This window comes from Limanda limanda, chromosome 22, assembly GCF_963576545.1.
Source record: "Limanda limanda chromosome 22, fLimLim1.1, whole genome shotgun sequence".
In the NCBI taxonomy this organism is placed as follows: domain Eukaryota; kingdom Metazoa; phylum Chordata; class Actinopteri; order Pleuronectiformes; family Pleuronectidae; genus Limanda; species Limanda limanda.
In genome coordinates, this window is record NC_083657.1 from 12,197,316 (window position 1) to 12,218,197 (window position 20,882).

Below are 20,882 nucleotides of genomic sequence, written 5' to 3' on the forward strand. Positions count from 1 at the left end.
ACCAAAGTTGCAAAACAGGATGGAGCAATTTCTAAATGGCTCTTTTAGATAACACTGTGTCTTCACTGGCAGTTATGTCTGTGTTTATGCATGTTTTTGAGGCACTGAAGAAGAAATTGTCAGGACAAATTAACAGCACATGGCGGAAAACAAGCTCTGTGTGAGTTATTAGTGTGGTTAAGGCCTGGAGACTGTTGACCTCACATCTACTGTTTAATCATCTTTACTTTGGAAGCCCACCCCCCTTCTACCCATCAGCCCCACACACCACACACCACCTACCCCAACCCCCAAAACCACTATGTGAGATGACTTACAGATGGATTAAGAACGCCATAACACTGAGTAAAAAGGGGGAAAGAGAGAACATGGATTAAAAGTAAAACTTTAAGCAGGCTATTTTGAATGAAAATTGTTCAATTATGTGAAACGGATATACATGGATACTGTATGTTACCACATTGTCAATGGAAGGGAAATAAACAAGGTTATGATAGTGAGTTCAACAACGAAATCAATGAACAATGTAGGTTCTGATTTGGTCTCATCTGTAGATGTAATGAAGCTAAAATATCCCAGATACTAACTCATTATGCATATTCGGAGCCAGGGTCTGCATGCGCTGTAGCGTTTGGAGGATAGAGTGGTGGGAGTGAGTCCCGTTGATACATGCACTCAACCAATCATGGATCAGTCTCAGCTGTCAAATCATGACATCTCTCACTGTTTTTGTAGCATCAACTTACTAATTAAAACCAAGCTTACAATACGACAAGAACTACCTAAAATGACAGAAAACGCCTAAAAATATATTTGACTTGTACTCTGACTTTTTAGTTTGCTCCATATCTCATCCCCCAATTTAGCCGAAAACGCCCTTTTGAGAAGCAGTCATGCCATCCATCTTTCACAGAGTACGATCTCACCATTTCTGCAACACTATATAATAAATGATGATCATGTAGTCTCTCGGGAACATTAGGTAAAGCATTTTCAGAGTAAATGCTCAGGCCTAATCAGAACAAAATAGCAGATGAACATTGTTTTTTTAATTCATTTATTTAACCACTAAATGCTTTTATCTCATTACACAGCACAATAGGAACTTTTACAGGATACAATCACATTTAAACCTAAATGACAAAAAAGAATATTGTAAATATTGTAAAGAACCACGCCAGAAAGAAAACAACACCGTGTACTTTAAACTGCACCTGTCCCCATGTGACGTCATCAGTTTACCTGTTGTCATCCGCTTTCCTCTCGCGCTGCTTGTTTTTCCGGAAGGCGGGGCCGCGCGAGACGCTTGTCTTCCACTCGGTCCGCGCTCGCGCTGCCACACACATCCGTCAACCTCCGAGTGGCCGTGCACCAGCAGCGCGCTCCCGGTTTTTTTTGTTTTCACTCGGATTTAAACCTGATTTATTATTTTTTTAAATACTTATATCGCTTTATTATATATTTGCCCGGATGGTTTTAAAGTGGTGTAAGCGATCGGGACAGAGTGAGCGACACCCGGGCACAGCGCGTCAACAGCCGGGCTTATTCTAACCCAGGACACCGGGACGTCTCTTCGTGCACCAGAGGACTCCACTCTTCCAGGACTTTGACTCACACTTTGTGTTGAATACACCCGAGAGTCTCGGTGTAATAATGCACCTCCTGCTGTTCGGCAGGTCGCCTTTCCGTAGAGGATAATACGAGCCTCGGTTGCGCGGAGCGGATGCGTGCGCGTCGGGGAGCTTTGTGCAGACTGCAGCTCCAGGACAAGAGTAACTGAGAAAACAGATTAAAGATATCCAACAAGCATTTGCTGCATTTAGAAAAACAGCCAATGCAACTTATTTGCTTCTATCTTCTTGGAGATACCCCCGTGGAGCCAAGGATCAGGATGCACAGGAGCTGAGACTCACCAGTCCGGGACTTTGGTGTTGGAATCAGATCGGAAGGCATCTCCACCTCCCAACTCCCCCCCCCTCCGGACCGGGACATGGGCCGAATCAGGGTGACTAGTGACGGGGCGATGCTGCTCGGGCTCTCGGTGCTGTGCTTACTCTCCGGAGCCTCCTGGGCTGCGACCCTGAGCGGAGTGGAAGGCGACTACAACCTGCAAGGTGAGGGCAAACAAAAACTACAACAAATACGTGTGTGTATGTGTGTGTGTGTGTGTGTGTGTGTGTGTGTGTGTGTGTGTGTGTGTGTGTGAGAGAGAGAGAGAGAGAGAGAGATAGTGTATGACAGTGGTGAGGCTGAGTGTGATATTTGAATTTTAAATGTTTTGCAAGGGTGTCGAATATCATCAATACTCCTAGTGGAGTAACACCTGCACCTTAAGTGGACTTTGCATGTTGTCTACGATTATTTAACCGCATGCACAACCGTCAGCGTGTGCACAAAATAATGCGTAATAAGCTTTTGCATGTATTTGGCGCAAACCCCAAATCTGCAGGTATAAGTGCAGGTTCACAGGGCCGCCCTCTGCCTTTTATTGCATCTGGATAGAAGGTGATGTTGGCGAAGCGAGCAGGTGCCAGACTTGTTCTGCCCCAACGCCAACAACAAGTGCACAGACCCGGGCACAAACACCGGGTTGCTGGTTCATCCAGACACGTAGCAGCGATCAGATTTAAAGGGACAGTTCTGGGAAACGCGTTTCTCTCTGGAGGGATTGATGCGTGTAGGGGAAATTTATCTTTTCATTTGCTCTGATCTGGGGAAGGCAGAGGTCAGGATCAGCAGCTCTGTAATCAGCATCTTGCTCCAGAACACTTCAGCAGAGTGGACACATGGGCTTAAATAGAACAGAGACTTTAACTGCAACACAAAATTCACCCTTCCTGAAATGCAGCTTTGTGCATCAGCCATACGCAAAAATGTTAAGTGGAAAAATGATGAAGGGGACCAGACACATATTTTTGGACGGGCATAAGTCAGAGGGAATGGAAGAGGAGCTGGGCTCTGAAACAAGCCCCCTCTTTGTGGCCACCAGGGTCCGAAGCACAGACTTGCAAGCCGCCTTGTTTCCTGCAAACTGACTGACAGTTAAAATGGAAAGCACAAAATGAGAGGAGACATCCATCACAACAAAATAATAAGAAGCTTATGAGGCAATATTCACACAGAGCTATGTTGTGATCATTCGGAGATTGGACTGCAGTCTGTGTGAGTGTGTCTGTGTCTCTCTTTGTTTGCTGGATAATAACCATCTATAATATCTTCATTTGACCCCTATTTCTTTCTCCATGCTTTTCGTTTTTCATCCCTATTCCAGCATTTTGTGCCCTGCTGTTTTTTTCCCCTCTACTCCACCATGTGATGGTGTTTACACCCAGATGCAGCGAGGCAGAAAGATTTAGAGGTTGCGTCACTTTGTCCATTGACCATTAGCCTGGACTCCAATCACCTGACTGTATTAACAGGCTTTGCTCCACCGCTGCACTGTACAGCAGAACTTATTGTGCTGTAATCCTTTGCATTTCTCTGACTGACTTTCATCGTAACACTGACTTGAGATGGTCTCTGTTTGCCGTTGCTTTGCTGGATGAATGCAGTGTTCTGTTAGGTCGGATCCACTGTCTCTGAGTGTCCTTACGCAACTGTGGCCTGTGGCACACTGGCCCCATGATAAATACAGTTGGAGCGAGTTCCAACAAACAGCAATGAGACGGAGACAGATACGCACACTTCCAAGTATGATGCCCTACTTAGCAGCGGTTTCATACATTTTTCTTTAACAATTGGAGGAGAAGAAATGCATCAATATTTTGAATTTCATGTAGCGTCATTGTTAAGCCAGAGACATGCATGACTCAAATCACAAACAACATTTAATACCAGTTCACTTAAAAGTTCCTGCAGGGTGTGTGTGTGTGTGTGTGTGTCCATGGGTGTGCATGCGTCTGTGTGACGATCTCTTACGTGGAACACTGGAGTTGTTATGAGCAACTGATCAGGTGATTTGTGTGTGTGTGTGTGTGTTTGTTTGTGTCAAGCTTGGTTTGAAAGTACAGCCACATCCGAGTGGCTCTCAGCACTAAGTGTGGAAGGCACTTCTGCTCCCTCGACCCCAGAAACTCTGACATCAATTGTGACCAGAGGGTGAATCCTATTGAATTTGGTGATAACCTGTCTTTACAGCTTGTATAACCAATAGGCCAAATCATGCTCAGCCAAATACTGCTGCAGCTGTACTTTGAAATACATAACAATTTTAGGTAGTACATGTAGTTCTCCAACAAAACATATATTGCTCCATGAAATATATGAAGTTAAGAGAAATTTCTTGTTGTTATTTATATTGTGTGTCACTCTCACATGTGAAAATGTTGTTCTGTTAAGATGTGCACATAATAACTAGTGGCTAATTAGACTGTCGCGGAATTCTTCCAGCTCTGTGGTTAAGTGTTTGGGGAGAAGTCATAAAACTGCTCGGCTGAAATTACACGCTGCCTAATGATGTTACCATCAGAGTGTGGGAATTCAAAGAAGTCACGAGCAACCCTGCGGAGTGTCATAATTGTGCTTTTACCAATAATATGAACCTACAAGCATCAGAACAAATTCATAAAGTACACCTTTCTATTTAGACATGTAAGAAAATTAAAGAAAGCATCATATTTATGTTCAAAATATATACACTGTTGCTGATTTCTATATTTAATTCCTGTGTGTTCATGAAACAAATGAAAACTTTGCATGGTTTTTCTTTCTGTGTGTGTGACGGGATCAGAGCTGGCATCTCTACCAGCTCCAGTCAGTTTCACCGCTCCAGCAGCTGTTTTAATGCCCCTCACATGAAACTCATTAGGGTGTCGGCCCACATGGGAGGGGGGGCCCGGCTCCCAGTGGTGCACCGGCTGTGTGGCTCGGGGTCCATTTATGGTGAGGGAAAGAAGGGCTACTACGTCTAATTTGATTAGCTTGGTTAGCTGGAAACTATGCAGATACATGAGCGCTACGTTGCGCCCGAGGCCACCCAGTGTCTGTCCGTGCTGTAGCACCTGCTTGTGCAACCAAAACTATACTTTTTCTTTGTTTGCAGTCAACAGGAGCTTTGCAGAATCTCTATTCAAACATCTCTCCCTCCAGAAGCTCTCGATGATGGAGGTCTTATTCCTCTATTGTAGATTTTTGTTTTCATGCAAACATTTGTACTTGGCAAATGGGTGTGTGTGGGCGGCAGTCCCGTATAACAAAGATGATCAAAGCAGCCTGGAAAAAACAGTGTGATGTCACTATATACTGTTGAATGGTGAGCCGGGCCAGAGACTCTGCTCTGTGCTCGTCATGAAGTTGTTGCTCATCCCTGCGGATCAGTTTCATGGCTGGAATCATTTATGCCATCATGGGTATCTTGTTTGGATGAGAGGTTGGGTCAAAATGTGCAACATTCTCAGCGCTGCAGTGTTTTCATATCAGAGAAATACCCGGGGATTAGACCAGGAAGAGTGTAACCACCACCCGTCTTAACAGAGCTTTGCCTGTGAGAACACATGTGGACTTCAGTAGATTATGTGTTTGGGTTGAGGCTGCATTGTTGTCTCCCACCAGGGAATATGAAGTGGTTCTGCAAAGACAAGAGAAGAGCCTTTTTCTTCTCTCTCTTCCCTGCATCCTATTCTCTCATGTTCTTTGTTATTCCTCTTCCAGCCCCTCATCCCTCTCCAGCTCCTAAGTGTGGATGAGAGGGCCTGCTGGAATTGAGTGGTACCATGGGAATGAAGAGGCATCAGAAATGCTTTCAGGGCTTCTTTTAGTTTAGCCCGATAACCCCCAGGTCTTTGTGGGCTGGGGCTTGAGCGCATAATGGAAATATCTATAGCATGTCTCTCTGGCTTACACAGAAATACCACATCTGGTTAACAAGTTTCCATCTTGACATTTGTGGTTGTTAGTCTGTAAGTCTAAATTTAGCGTCTCTTTCAATTTCTTCTGTGTGTCTTACTTCTCTACCCTCACCTGAACACTCCGGAGGTTTCTGTGTTGCTGAATGAGGAGAATCTCGTTCAAACTCTGGAGAAAGTCCGATGCTCCCGACTTTATGTCTGAAATCAGCTTATGTTTTAAGAGATATTTTAAACTGAGGTAAAAATGAGTGAAATATTTACCACCAAAGGCAGAACTTTGAAAACAGAAAGGAGGGAGAAGAATTGAAAAAAGAAGAATAAGAGGAGTATATTCCCAGCCGTCATCACCAACCTACAGAAAATATTCTCACACTCCTTCAGGCGTTCGTCATTAGAGTTCATCAGCATCTCATGCGCTTGTACTCATAATGCTCCCTCTGTGAAGTCCAGTCATTGTCCACGGTTCTGAGCATTACATTAGCAATGCGTACGTACATAGTTGTTCGTGCAGTGTCCCACGTTGTTTGTGAATGGTTGGCCCACACAGGCACTCCTGTGGCTGGAGCTTGTCACAGTTCAGGTCAAATCGAGTCAGGTGTCAGAGGTCACACACTCACACACGGACACACACACACGCACACACACAGTCAACGCAAGCAGATGCCCTGTGTTGCGTTCCCAAGAGGATTTCATGACTTTGTGTCTTGGCGGCTGTTTCTCTCTGCGCTAATTTGGCATTTCTTATTCCACCTCATATATTCCCGCAGAGAATGACAGCGGTGGATGGTTTATAATGCAAGACACTTGAAGGTCAATGACGGGGGTAGACTCATAGCGTGGGTGGGCTGCTAGAATTCTCCTCCGTCTTCATTCATTCCTCCCTCCCTCCCTCCCTCCTTCCAGTCTTGTTCTCACTCCCTCGTTCATAAAAATCTGGTGAAATGTGCTGTGTCATGACGTTGAGGCAGTTTGAGTATTCTGGGGTGGGGGTTTAGCACACAGTGCAATTTGTATGTATTACCATCAGAGGGTTTTAGAGCCAGAGACTGCATTGTACACCTCAAGCATATCACAAACTCATTGGCATTCACTTCCCACTTCTCGGCCCTCACCTCCTTCCTCTGTAGCGTGAAAATCCCATCTGATTGAAAGCAAGTTGAAACCAATTATAATGTGCTGAGAACAATTTTCAGCTTTTTAACACATGGGATACACTTAAGCTGTCGGATTTTCTTTTTTTTCAACTTTTGCTCAATCTCATGTGGTGAATGAGATTGAGGACGATTCCCTGAGAGGCCTCGCTGTTCAGTACTGCTGACTGGTGTCTGGGGCCATCAGTACTCACATTAATCAGGATTGATTTTATCGTTCACCAACTGAAGGTGACGGGAGAAGGACGGCGAGGAGGTTGGATTTTAATGCGGTGACCCAAGAAAATAGGGGTGAAAAGCAGAAGAGGAGAGGATGAGATGAGAAGGAACAAAACAAGGTCAAGAGAAAATTTTAAACCAATCTGATAAGATTCGAAAAGTGAGACGGAAATTAATAGTCATTGATGAAATTAGACAGAGAAAGAGTGCATTATTGATCCGTCTAATTCAGGACAAAACCACCTAGACAGACAGGAGGCGATGGGCGGGACGGGTTAAAGACGAGGTCAGAGGTCCCGCACAAGGTCACCCTGTTCACAGCAAGGTGCAGACAGCATCCACTAAGGCTGTGAGCATCTTCTGCCCTAATGCACACACAGAGACAGAGACACACACCAGACTGCGCTCACAATGAGGCGCTCCTCAGAGAGTAGGTGGATGTTTACTGAGACTGATTGGAAGTCTGGAATCAACAGAAGTCATCAATCGATGTAGCTGTCAGTCAGTGTAGGATGTGTGTGTGTGTGTGTGTGTGTGTGATTTTTCAGGTCACAGAGTGCATTCATTAGCGGAAACACTTGAATGTGAAGGCATGTTCCATCTATTTGTGTTTTTACGACATTCCTAACACCAAACATAATTATGGATTTAATCAATAATTGAATCAATTGAGATTATGAAGGCCTTTGTGTACAGCTAAGGCTCATAATTTGAGTTTGGGTGTGTCTGTGCATGTGTGTGTGTGTTCTTGGTACATGACCTGTGTCAGCAGTAAGGTAAAGGAAGCAGTATGGGTGGGGGAGGAAACTGACTGATTGGTGACGGATTTCCACATTTCAGTCGAGTCTCTGCCTGCAGGAGCTACAATCACATCCAGAGCTACATGGACATGTGTTGTTTTCTTACTGTTTGTGTCACAAGAGGTTGTGTTAAAAGGTGGACTGCTCAGTATGTGATGCAAGCACACACACACACAACCTTTGCTGCACTGCGAGCAGTCAGCTTGTTCCAGATTTGTGCCTGTTGGCATTTTTTCACCCTCAGTGACAGTTGGAAGCTGGAAGAAGCCACCGTGTGCAGACTGCTGAGTTTGAGTGCACAGGAAACGTCTCGTAAAGTTTCAGCTTAACTGCTTTCTTACTGTCCGAATATTTCTGTGCTCTACTTTAAACCCTCCCAAAGCATTTCACATACAGCGACTGGGTCAAAGCTTATATTACTTAACATTTTCAAAAACAGTTAATATTCTATGATTTATTTAGATTTAAATTAACTCTTAATATAGAGTATTAAAAGCTGCTTTTATTAACACTAGTGCAGTGCAGATTCACGTCTCATGGGCTGTTAGCTTGGCCGTTGCTTTCTTTCTGCTGCTTTCTTTCAAAAGTGAACTGCAGTAATGGAGCTGGCATGAGCAAAGACCGTCTGCAGGACCCAGTCTGCTGAGCCCTGAAACCACCGCTGCTGCACAAATAGCTCAGTGTGTTTGTGGCCCACCAGCACTTTATATCACGCTATTTATAAAATAATATTATGTAGGTAATAAGTGAAATCTAATGCTCAACTATTAACACGTTTTCTGCAATGGCGCTGACATTAACCTCTTGTCTCATCTCCATCTTAACTCTCATACATGTAGTTGCCAAAAATGGATCGTATCCTCTGATGGTTGTGAACGTGGGATACTGCACTAGGTTGCTTTCCAAAAAGCTCCAGGCTCCTGTTTGGGAAGCTGCACCTCTACACAAAACAAGACGTTCATTATACAAATGTTGTGATTAAATAACACATATTCCACATTTCTTTAGTTATTGATTAAATTACCACAGGTTTAAAAGATAGGTAAAAAGAGCACAATAGATATTTGCCCTTTGAAGGCCAGGTAGGCACAATCTAATACAACTAGCTTTGTTTATGTAACTATATGAGTTCTCCTCTAGTCTTCATATATTTACAGACATATCAGTCAGGTGGTAAGGCAGTAAATGTATGGGACACAGAGGTAATTACACTCACTCAGTCAGTGTGAAATTTCAACTTTCATCAGAACTGGACCATCAGGTGGAACCGGCTTACACTCAAACACTGCGCTCTTCAGTTCAAACCGGTTTCCCCTGAAAATAGAAACACGCTGGTAGTTAGTTCATTTACAGTTCAATGGAGCTGAGTGTGTGTGTGTGTGTGTATGTGTGTGTGCACCGCATGGTAACACACCTGGCAATAAAGTCAGAACTGAAACTCCCATTTGAAGCGCCCACACACACATTGTCTGCAAAGTGAAGCTGATTTATAGATCTACTAAAAAAGGAGAAACTTTTGAGCCAGCCTGAGACCACTGTGCGTGTCTGGGACTGTGTGTGTGTTTGTGTATTGGACTCTGATATCTATTTCCTCTCAGTGTATTGTGCCCATTCTCACTTTGGCAGCCTAGTAAATCAAGCCACCTCTCTGCACTCCTTCTCCCTCACTCTTTTTGTGTTTGTGTGTGTGTCTGAGTGTGTGTTTGTGTCTTTTGGCAGTCTTGTTTGGCACATAACCACGAGGTCCATTTCTTCCTTGTGTACACACACACACACACACACACACATACACACACACATAAACACACGCGCACGCACACACACACACACACAGTAAGATGCTTGACAGTAAGGGCTTCCCTGCTGTTTCTACTTTGTGTTTATTGATTGAATCTTCGTCTGCATGCAGAGAGTTTCTTTGGTACTGTGTGTGTGTGTGTTTTTGTTTATATTGGTCAGTTTTTAAGCACATATTGACTGATACTGTCTCTCTCTATGATGTCTCCAGGACTTGTTGATCTCCAGCTCTCCTCTTTTGTTTTTTTTATCATCCTCTTTTGGAATATTGATTTTCTGTCTCATTCTTTTTTCAGTTTGGTGTGTGTGTGTGTGTTGGTGCTGTTGAGGAAAGCAGTTCAACATTGGGAAACCTTAATGGCAGGAAACAGACTGGTGCTAACACAAAGGAAAAAACTGGCAGAAGCCCCCCTCATGCACACACACACACACCTATGAACATCTAAACAAATACATATAATATACCGACACTCACAGGTGGTCGAACCAACACACACATCCAAAACACTTTATACACACTGTCTTTTTAAAAGTTGATGTACTGCTGTTTTATAAAAGCTTGAGTTTTCAAAACATTACCTGCTCATACAGTATACCACTAGTTTTGGTGTGTGTGTGTGTGTGTGCGCGTATCTCTGTGTGTGTGTGCAAACCTCTCATTAAAATCCCCCCTCTGTGTCTCCCTCTCCCGCTCTTGCCGTCCCCTCTCTCCTTCCCTTGCCGCCCCTTGGTCTCTCTCCTCTGCTCTCTTTATTGTGGTTTCTTTTAATTGGAGTCTGAGGCGGTAATTACAGGGAGGGAGGGAGTCTGGGAGAGTAGGAGGAGGAAGAAGAAGGAGGCAGGATGGAGGGAAGGAGGGAGGGGTAAGGAAGACGTGAGGAGAAGCAGGCGGAAGAAACAGGAGGGTTGCGATGAAAGAGCTGCAGCAGAGAGATGAGAGAGGGGAAACACCTTTATAAGAGCATGCAGTTGTTTTCTCAAATGAGTCCCGTGAACTTCAACTTCTTCTCTTACTACACTCAGAGCTTACAACTTAGCTGCCTTTCAAGCTAAACTGCCATACTAGCTGTCAATGCAATGCTAAAGAAGTGCATAGGAAATAAAATCACACCCAACCAGATGAACACACACCAGGTCTCTGTTACTGATAGAGAAGTTGAGCTCTGGTCAACTTCTGCCACACGCCCCTACACCACACGGCGCAACAGAACCACAATGTAGTTCGGCACCACATGAAGTCACCCCATTTAAAGTGAATGAGCAGTGCCTGGTCGAACCTCCAACACAAACGGGTGAGGTCCTGTTGCACTGTTTTATGTTTTTCCTCCGTGAACTCTGATGTCATTCGAATGTTCCACATTGTTTGGACTGTATAATCTGAGTTTCTTCTCCACAAATTCAAAGCCATCTGGCCTGTTGAAGCTGTCTGCACACAGATAAACACAGACGGGAAAACACAGGCGAGGTTCATCTCCCTGAGGCTTGTGTGCTTTTTGAAATCAAGCTCCAGACTTCTCACTTTCTTTACTTTCATTTGTTTATGTCAGTCTCCTTTTCTCAGCCTGTCTCTCTCTTTTTCTTATTTCATCTATAGCATTTTGCTCTCCTGGGGAGTAACCTGCGTTAAATGAGATACAGTAGCTGCCCCTCCTCTTCCCGCTGTCTGACACACACACACACACACACACACACACACACACACACACACACACACACACACACACACACACACACACACACACACACACACACACACACACACACACACACACACACACACACACACACACACACACACACACACACACACACACACACACACACACACACACACACACACACACGGGAGAAAGCCAGCCACCCTGTGAGGATACATTAATGCTGATCCACATTATCATAATTGAGGTGTCTGCTGAGCCTGTATTTGTACTTTATGCATGTGTGTGAAAGTGTGTGTGTGTGTGTGTGTGTCCAGGGGGAATACAGAAAGCGAGAGAGAGGGTCTTTAGAGCCAGACTGACACCGTACTTTCATCTTTTAGCTTAACATTACAATGGAAGACAGGCCCCCTAAAATGTGTGTGTGTGTTTTGTGTGTGTCTGTGTGTCTGAGGCAGGAAAAGCCTACTAAAAGCATTATCACCCTGATCTAGAGAGCATGTCAGAACAACAAAACACTACACAGCAGCCTCATAGATGTAGATGGGGGCATCTCGGTAGGAATACAATAACCAAACCTTTGTTTTGAATAGAAGAGAGTGGAGAACAAAGCTCACACAGTCACTTTAGATAGATAATTACATAAAACATTGTGTATGAAAGTCCACAAAATAAATTGTGCATATAGTTCACCGCCCTGTACATAGTGGTGATGTATCTGCAGAATAAAATCGTTTTAATACAGTTTATCTTTTACGATCTGTGAAATCCGACACAATGTGAAACAGTGGGCGACAGATCCATTTGTGATTAAAAGTTATAATTAACCATAGCCTATGACATCATACCACAGAGTGAGCAGTCAGATGGCACCATGACATCACAGCGGTCGGCATCTTGGCCGATCTCATCAGCTTAAGTGCTTTTATATAATGCCGCCCTTGTCCACATGGGACACAGTGAAATCCCAGCAGTCCAGATTAGATTAATATCCGGCTGCCTGATACCTATAAGGCACTGAGAAAATGTGGATAATACATATCAGCATGTTGGACATGTGACTGCACAGTTATGTAAGATCCTATCTTATTTCACATTTCCTCACTGTGAAAGAAAAAGACAATTATTATCAGAATGATAAATGATGTTAACTCAAAAGGTACACAAGATCTGGTGTAAAATTAAGTAGTGCATTTTCCGGTAATGCAAATCAGACATATGGTCTGTTCTGATAATCAATTAATGCAACTTTATACTACTTTAAGCCATTTTACATGATCTTTACTGGATGAAAAGGAACATAACATGTGGAATTTACTATTTACCACCTTTTTGTATTACACAACTGTCGGACTTCTGCATGAAAGCTGGTTCTTCTCTTTTCTTGTGCACTAATTTAAATTTAGAGCGTTATCCAGGCTTTAACAAAAGCCTTCACCAGTGTAAATTGAGTAAATGGAGGTCTTCATCACTCAACAGACCTGATCAAGAGCTGAATGGACAGCAATCTGTTAATTGGCCTGTGTTATGGTGTAGAGCCAGCACAAACAGGGAACTGAATGAAAGGCCTTAAGGCATTAAAGCCACTAAGAGGTGATGCAGACTTAACCCCCTCAAACATATGGGTTAGGTCAAACTGTGTGTGTGTGTATATATGTGTGTGCGTGCTTAAGAGGGAATTTAGTGACATCTGCTAATAAGCTTGTAGTTTGGAACCTAATGGGAATTACTTTGATGATGAGACATGTGTGTGCCCGTGTGTTTGTACATTTATGATAATGTGCAGTTGGTTGTTAGCTACTTTATGAAACACTAATGGCGTGTTAATATACTGATTATGACTGTCTGAGTCATAATACGTCCTAGTCTCACACATGCACACATCCAGCTTTGTGTGGAAATTATTGGCTGTGTGTGTGTGTGTGTGTGTGTGGAGGCGTTTATGTGCAGTGGAAGTCGTTGTGTGTGTGAGAGAATAGGAAGTCTACAGCAGTTAGGTGACCCAGTTACACACATGTCAGAAAACACACACAATAGGTAAAACTATTAGGTTTGTAACGTCTCTGATTGTGTTATGTGCCTCAAAATTTCAGAGTTGATGAAAGATTACCTGTATTAGTGGCCTACTCGAGGAACACAGAGAGCTCTTATGTACCTACATGTGCAAACACCCTTCTTAACACCAAGTAATGAGCAGAACCGTCTCCTGTACTGTATAACAAGGCTTTTGCACAACCAGTTTTCAACGCTGTAGAAGTCTTGCTCATGCCATATAAAAACAGGGAGAGCAAATGTGGAAGCTAAAATAAAAAAAATTGCTGAAAAGAAGCTTTACTGAGGGATATTGTGGAAAAAAACATATATATTCTACAGTTAAATTGTGTTATATGCTCATAAGAGTAAAAGAGTTGAACCCACAACAAAGAAAAAGAGATAGATATGTTCTACTCTTGAACTTGTGAAAGACTTTATAGGGTAATGTGTGATGCTGCTGGAAAAAAGGTTCTTCTCAGTATCGTCCTTTTTTCCTCATAGTCAGCGCCAAGTAACAGCACCATGGCAAAAATATGCCCACATGTGGTTCCACCATGTTTACCCATCATTTCGGTGCATTAATACTGTTTACATTAGGCCTGCATGTACTTAATAGCACACAGGCTTACGTGTCTTGTTTCATATACAATGCTCTGTCTCCAACCATGCAAATTTTTTTTTTTACAAACACACTCACAGTACAAACACATCTTTTTTTAGTTGAAGTGATGTCAGCTGAAGGGGAAAAGTGGGGGTACGGTGATTTAGCTTTGAAGGCTCAGCTCCATTAATAACCTCTATATATGTCAGCGAACACAATATAGTGGTACGAGCTAGAGAGGTGAAGGTAACATGCCAGCTGAAGGTTGCGTTAAAGATTCAACCGCTGAAATTAGAAGTTCAGTCGGTGCACAGAGATTTACAGATTTAATCGTTCTCAGGTTCAGTATTTAGAGCAAACCAAAGCTCGTCTTTGAAATGATTTAGGGACACTAAATGAGATCAGTTTTGCTTGGGACAGTTCTTAACTGTATAGCCTGTAAAGAAAGCGGGACGATGTGGCTCCACTTACATGGAGGAGACAGGATTTATGAACTCTGCTGCAGCCGACCACCAGGTGACGATCAAGGTGATTTGGCTTCTATTTTGGGAGCTGTCATGTAATCTTGTATTTTGATAGAGTCTCGCAAAAAGAAGACAGTTTAATACCAGCTTCATGTTCCTTGGGTTGTTGACAGTCTGGTCTTGTTTTTGACTGCTTCTGTTTCATTAGTGTAACATGCACGTTCACCAGGTCACGTTGAACATCACACTGTAGGTTTGTTTGGTTTAGTCGGCCCGACTGGTTTGCATTATGAATAGGCAGTGAGTTTGCATGTCATCACTGCTGCAGTTCAAACAGACGCCCTGAGAGTCTCGCAGCAAGAGACAGAGCAGTTGTCAGCTCGGTTTAAAAATATAACACCAACCACAATTTAGTATGTTTCCATACTGAATGCAGAATGAGTTATGGACTAAGAGAAACAGGGAATGAGGGACTGGGAGAGACAGTTAATGGACTAGTCAATTATTCACTCCTAACCTTTTTTTTTACCGGCTGTTATTTTAGCGGGTCCCTATAGGCAAGCTTCAATTGTGTGCTGAAGTGTGTGTATGCCTCCACAAGAGCCATACACACTGTATGACGAGTATTTGCATCCAATCAGGGTGTGAAGAGCTTTTTTTTACGAGAGACACATGAATGAGCCAGAATCCCACACTACAGATTCAAACTGACTTTTGTGCGATGTTTGGTGTTCATGCATAATGTGTGATGGTTTGCACACACTGTTTTTCCTCAGTGTTTTTGTCTTTGGGCCTTTGCTGATCTGTACATGTCTGTATGGGTGTGTGTCTGTCTGTGTGTGTGTGAGTGTTTGCTGATGGCTTGTCACCAGGCCAACTTGGCCATTGTGAAGCATTCAGTGCTGTCGTATTGGCCTCACAGCTATCAACCACTGATAAAGATGTCAAACAACACGCACTGCTAATGTTATGAAAATAACTTGGTAGACAAGAGAGGAAACTGTCGGCAATGAAACATTTATTTTATAAATGCTCAACTGAAAGTGGATTCTAGGACACATCCTAACGAGAGCATTTAATCCAGTATTTATATGCTATAAAAGTATTCCACTGCTTTTAAAAAATGCATGTTATAGTTAATAAAACATAAAACTAAATGTTAAAAGGTTATTTTACGGTTAACGACGCTCTAATACGGAAGCTGATCAGATGGTTGAGGTTCAGTTACAAGCCATTAAATGAACAAAGCCTTCCTTGTTAGGTCAAACACACACAAACACACATCACATCTTGGCATTTGCCAGGAATGAGCTAAGGGTCATCAATCTTCCTTTGCTTTGGGATAGACTGACCAAATTCACACTCACAAACACACACACACACACGCACACGCACACGCACACGAACACGCACACGCACACACACACACTGGAGCTGAATTAAAAAGCTGGCAGGCATAAGACATCAACTGAATAAAACTTTCTCTCTTGGAAATCAAGCCTCTTTTTCACTTCTGTTCACCATCTTTTTTGTTAAGCTCCTCCCACAAGGTGTGTGTGCACCAAAGACTGTATATATAAATGTGTGCACAAACAGGTGAAATCACACGCATGTGTGTGTGTGTGTCTGCATGTGTAAATTAGTAGACTTAGACAGGCTGGCATTGCTACTGGAATACCACTGATCTTGTTTGTCATCAATCATCCTTTTGCACGTGCGAGAAGTTGTGTGTTGGTATGCGTTTGTGTGTTATGTAAGAAGGTGTTCTGCACAAACATAAAAACAAATCAGAGCCGCCAGATGACTGTTTGGGTGCTGGACAGGGATTTTGAATGCGGGAAGCTCCTGTAGCAAACAAGAGGATTTGAGGTGTTTTAGTGATTATGGAGGCAGGGGGCAGAGAAGATTAAAATAGTTGATTCCCTCTTAAGGCTCATTTATTCTGGCTTTATGTACAAAAAGGGAGGGCAGAGTTGAGACTGTCTGACAACAAGGAACATAGCCATCGAGGGATCAGGAATGAAACGGGCCAAGAAAATGTTTGGTCATAACTGGAGGAAAATGAAAGTGGATGGGACAAGAGGAGCAAGATGAGAAACAAGGGCAGGAAGTCAAAAGAGCTGTCATGTCCTGTTGGCCAATGACAACGTGACAGAGAGGAGTTTTTCTTTTTTCTCTCACCCTCTCTCGCTGTCTCTCCCTTTGGGTTTAATCAAGCCGACAGTTGGTTCAACCCGATCCGGGGGGGAGATTTGTCATCAGCGGGCATTAATCTGTGTGACAGGGGCTTATTAGATGAGAGCGACCACCCCTGCTGGCTCCCACAGTGGATGGAGCCGGCCCTGCTAGAAGAGAGAGGTGGCTGAGGGGAAAGTCACAGAGAGGGAGAGCGGAGGAAAGAGAGATGGAGGTTTAAGTTGAAGAAACAACCTTTCTTTATCGGATATGACAGAAGTGAAAGAGGCGATGGAGGGAGGAATTTATTTTTATTCGATGTGACATGACTGGAAATTAAACGCACAAGAGATATCAACATCAATTAGACATCAGTATAGCTGGTGCTGTCTATGTCAATATCACTACACCCCTCTCTGTGTGTGTTGTAAAGTATGTGCACATCTCGTTGTGTGCTTCTGTTGCCCAACCCCGACACACACTGTCCTCACACATGAATGACTGGTCTTTAGTGGCGATTACGTAACGGCACAGCGGCTCTCCGGAGCTTTTGTTCCAGGCCAGCACAGCGTCTCCTCGGGCGAAGGGAGGATGTAATGAGACTCATCCTTTCAATACTTTATAAAGTCCCGACTCCTGCTTCTATTTTCTCCTGCCAGCTGCAGCTAAGTGAGTTCCTTTCAGTCGTCTGGAGTTACGGGCTGTGTACTTCTGCCGCAGACGACAACCGAGGGGATCGTGAATCTTCAAGCTCACGTTGTGATGCTGCACCGTGCTGACTCACCGTCATTTGTGCTGAGCGTTAACACAAAGCCGACCAGTCAGAGAGCGAACAGGATGATCTTTGGCACCGTAATGACAGAAGGGAAAGTGGGTTGAAGCAGTGCAGTTTATTATAAAGTAAGTTTTTATATTCATGACGGACACAACATTCAAGGGTGGACTTTCCTTTGGAGATGGTAGAGACAGAAGGATAGGTCACCTTTTTAAGACCCATCAAACTATTCTCCCAAACAGAATTGAGAAAAAAATATGTAAAATGTTGAAGTAAAGTGGCCTTTTTAGTCAAGGTGCAAATCTAAAGATATAATCATTATCATTTGACAATTTACCTTAACATCATTGTGGAAAGCTCAGTAAATCAGTTTCAACATGTGTTATTAAGTTTATATATTGTTCATCATCAACTGAATAGATGTCCAGTGTTAAACATTTGCTTTCCTCCAACCATGAATGCAAGCCAGAATAGGAAAAGCTACAGACAAAAAGAGCTTCCTTACAATCTATGTGAATTCTAAGGAAGCTCTCACACCTAAGTAGTTTTGACGGTTCATTCATTTTCTCCATTCGGAAAGACTACTACCAACCAAATAACTAGTATAAGTAGACGCAGCTCACATAGGATATGATGACAGGACGTACATACATGTCATAGAAAAGTCTTAAATGAGCTCCTTTTATTACAATATGAAGCCAAAACCCACCAGAATTTAAAAAAAATGTAACAAAGACATGAATCTGTGTTTGGACTTTCAGTGAAAATGCCCTTAATTACTGATCTTATAGACTGACTAACTTTAAAGGTGTGAGCTCAAGTTCACAAGTGTTATGTATGACTAAGACCTTTTTAAACAAAGGTCTTAGTCATACAATAACTGACCTTCAGTTTACACTTTGGCATAGCGGAATCACCACAACCTTAAACTGTCTGTCTACTTCATTTTTCCTCTTCCTTATCTGGTTTCTTGAAATGGCGAGAAACTGGCAGGTTGTGAGTGATGATTGACACCCCACCCCCCACCAACATGATGACCCAATTTTAGTCATACTCACGCACTGACAAACACTCCCGCACACACAGGCACACACACAGGCACACACACACACACACACACACACACACACACACACACACACACACACACACACACACACACACACACACACACACACACACACACACTGTAATCACTAAGGTTGTAGAGCAGGTCCAGCGAATAGTGCCTGGAGACGCAGGTTCTCAATAACAGCCTTAAGGCAAGTGTAGTGTATGAGATTCTTCATCCCAGTTAAAATTTTATATTTATCTGTGTGAACAGGATACTACTGTGTCATTGCAGTTTTTACCCTAATACATTGATATCTTTCCATTTAGTTTGTTTAAAAATCTAATTTTTGCAATGCAACCCCTCAGCCTTTTTATTTAATTTGTATTATCAGCAGGTAATTTGTTTTCTCTGTTCTTCTCATCACTAGCAGATCTGTTTCTCATCACAAGAGGACCTCATTTAGTCGTGTAAACTGTTCCAGTCAGCATCTCCCAAGAGCAGGATAAACAGCTTTTGTGTTTTCAGTGTTTGGCGTTGGCACTCCTTCACTATTCCAGTGTTAATAAGAGCTGGATCAAATACATTTAAAGAGAAATACAGTCGAGAAACCTATCTCAATTTCTTTGAATCTGAAAGGGTCAGTTAACTGGAACTGCTGGTCTGTCTTTCCACGGAATTTGTTGCATCATCGCGGTTAATAACCTGAAGCACAACTAAACACTTCTGCTGTCTGACATGTTTCTGTAGCCACACTGCTACCCGCCAGTGCCTTAGATTCAGTTCTACTTCCTGTTGCACATGGAAATGATCCAAAGCTTAACACCTACATATCTTTGTTAGTTCTCTATTCCCTCACAACATGAACAGCAAAGTGAAGTTCATGAAGCACAGAGGACACACACACACACACATATTACCATACACCCAGATTTTGCGTAAATCTTTCTGAGAGGTTTTCCTGTACTACCAAGTGTGTGTGTGTGTGTGAGAGTGTGTGTGGTTCTATTGTATTGGAGATGGGGTCAGGAAGGAAAAGCCCCGCCTCTTTACTTCCCCTTGTCGCCAAAAGTGATGGTGACGTCACAGAGGAGCTGGGGCTGCAGGGCATCGTGGGAAATGCCCCTAAGACCTCAGCCCATGAAGATTCACACAGGGCGCGTACACAGACACATTCACAACAATACGCGTGTGTGTGTGCGACCCCTAGAGAGAGGTAGAATAAGAGGAGAGGGAGTTGGTTAGGGAGCCGGACTCATGAAGTTAGAATCTCATCTTCACACACGGGGGAATATTGTACCTATGTCAGCAATTTGTCGTTTTGTGTGTATGTGTGTGTGTGTGTCTGTTTGTGTGTGTCAGGGTGAGCGGTAGCCAAATGGATGGCGGCAGCCCCTCTGACATGATTAATGACTATGTTGTGTCAAGTGTGTATTCCTGTTTGTGTGTTGCCGCGTTGGGGCTCTCCTCAATCTGTAAATGTCAGGATTCGATTAACATTAATTGAAGTCCAGTAACATAAACTCTTCTGTTGTGCACACTCAGCATCATCTACATACATTATCTACACACTGTAAGATATGTGATCGATTTACATTTTGGTGTGCATGAACCTTTGGTAATCTGCTTTTCAGCTATCCGGTTAGATTCAGATGCATACAGCAACAGAGGAACTTAAGCGTAGTATAAACTTGCTGCAAAATATCAAACAATTCAACTTCCAATACCTCACGATATGGATTTTAAGAGGGTTATGTATTTTGATCATTGGGTACAGTGACCTCTTGGATTCTCTTGGTAGCCGGCTAGCCAGTTAGCTAGTCTGCAGTTTTCTATCTTTGTTTTGATAGAGAGACCACTAGCGACCTAAGTTACATATTGTACATACCTTTGAGCATATCTCTCAAATTTCCACAACTAGGCGCATCCAGAAAAAACTCATTCAGCTGTTGAAAATGTTGGGTGCATTGGTGAGAAAATCAAAACAAACATAAACATATCTGCTCAAACACTCAACATCTCTGAATCGCATGTTCACTTATTTACAGCAAAGGGAAACATTTTCAAGCCTTTTAAATGTGCAATACACAGAAGTTGGAGCGCAAAAAAATAAAATGGTGAGATGTCCACAGTTATATTATAATCAAGAGGAAGACATAAGCATGCAACCATTGGATTGTATAATGCTTGTGAGTATGGGGGAGGGAAGGTGCTTATGGTTAATGCCAGCTTCACAGGTTAAAACCACCATCCATCAAACACATCCATGTGTAAGTGCATGTTAGAACGGTACATCTGATCGTTTTTCCCT

At 43.0% G+C, this 20,882-nt stretch overlaps 1 protein-coding gene across 1 annotated transcript in view; it reads left to right on the forward strand.

Moving 5' to 3' along the window:
• Window positions 1-1,360: 1,360 nt before the first annotated feature.
• Window positions 1,361-20,882, forward strand: part of sema4f (sema domain, immunoglobulin domain (Ig), transmembrane domain (TM) and short cytoplasmic domain, (semaphorin) 4F) — a 43,985-nt gene continuing 24,463 nt past the window's right edge. Inside the window, exon 1 of the mRNA XM_061066058.1 lies at window positions 1,361-2,114. Coding sequence (XP_060922041.1) covers window positions 1,991-2,114 — 124 coding nt within the window. The 5' untranslated portion in view covers window positions 1,361-1,990. The remainder of the gene's footprint in view (window positions 2,115-20,882) is intronic.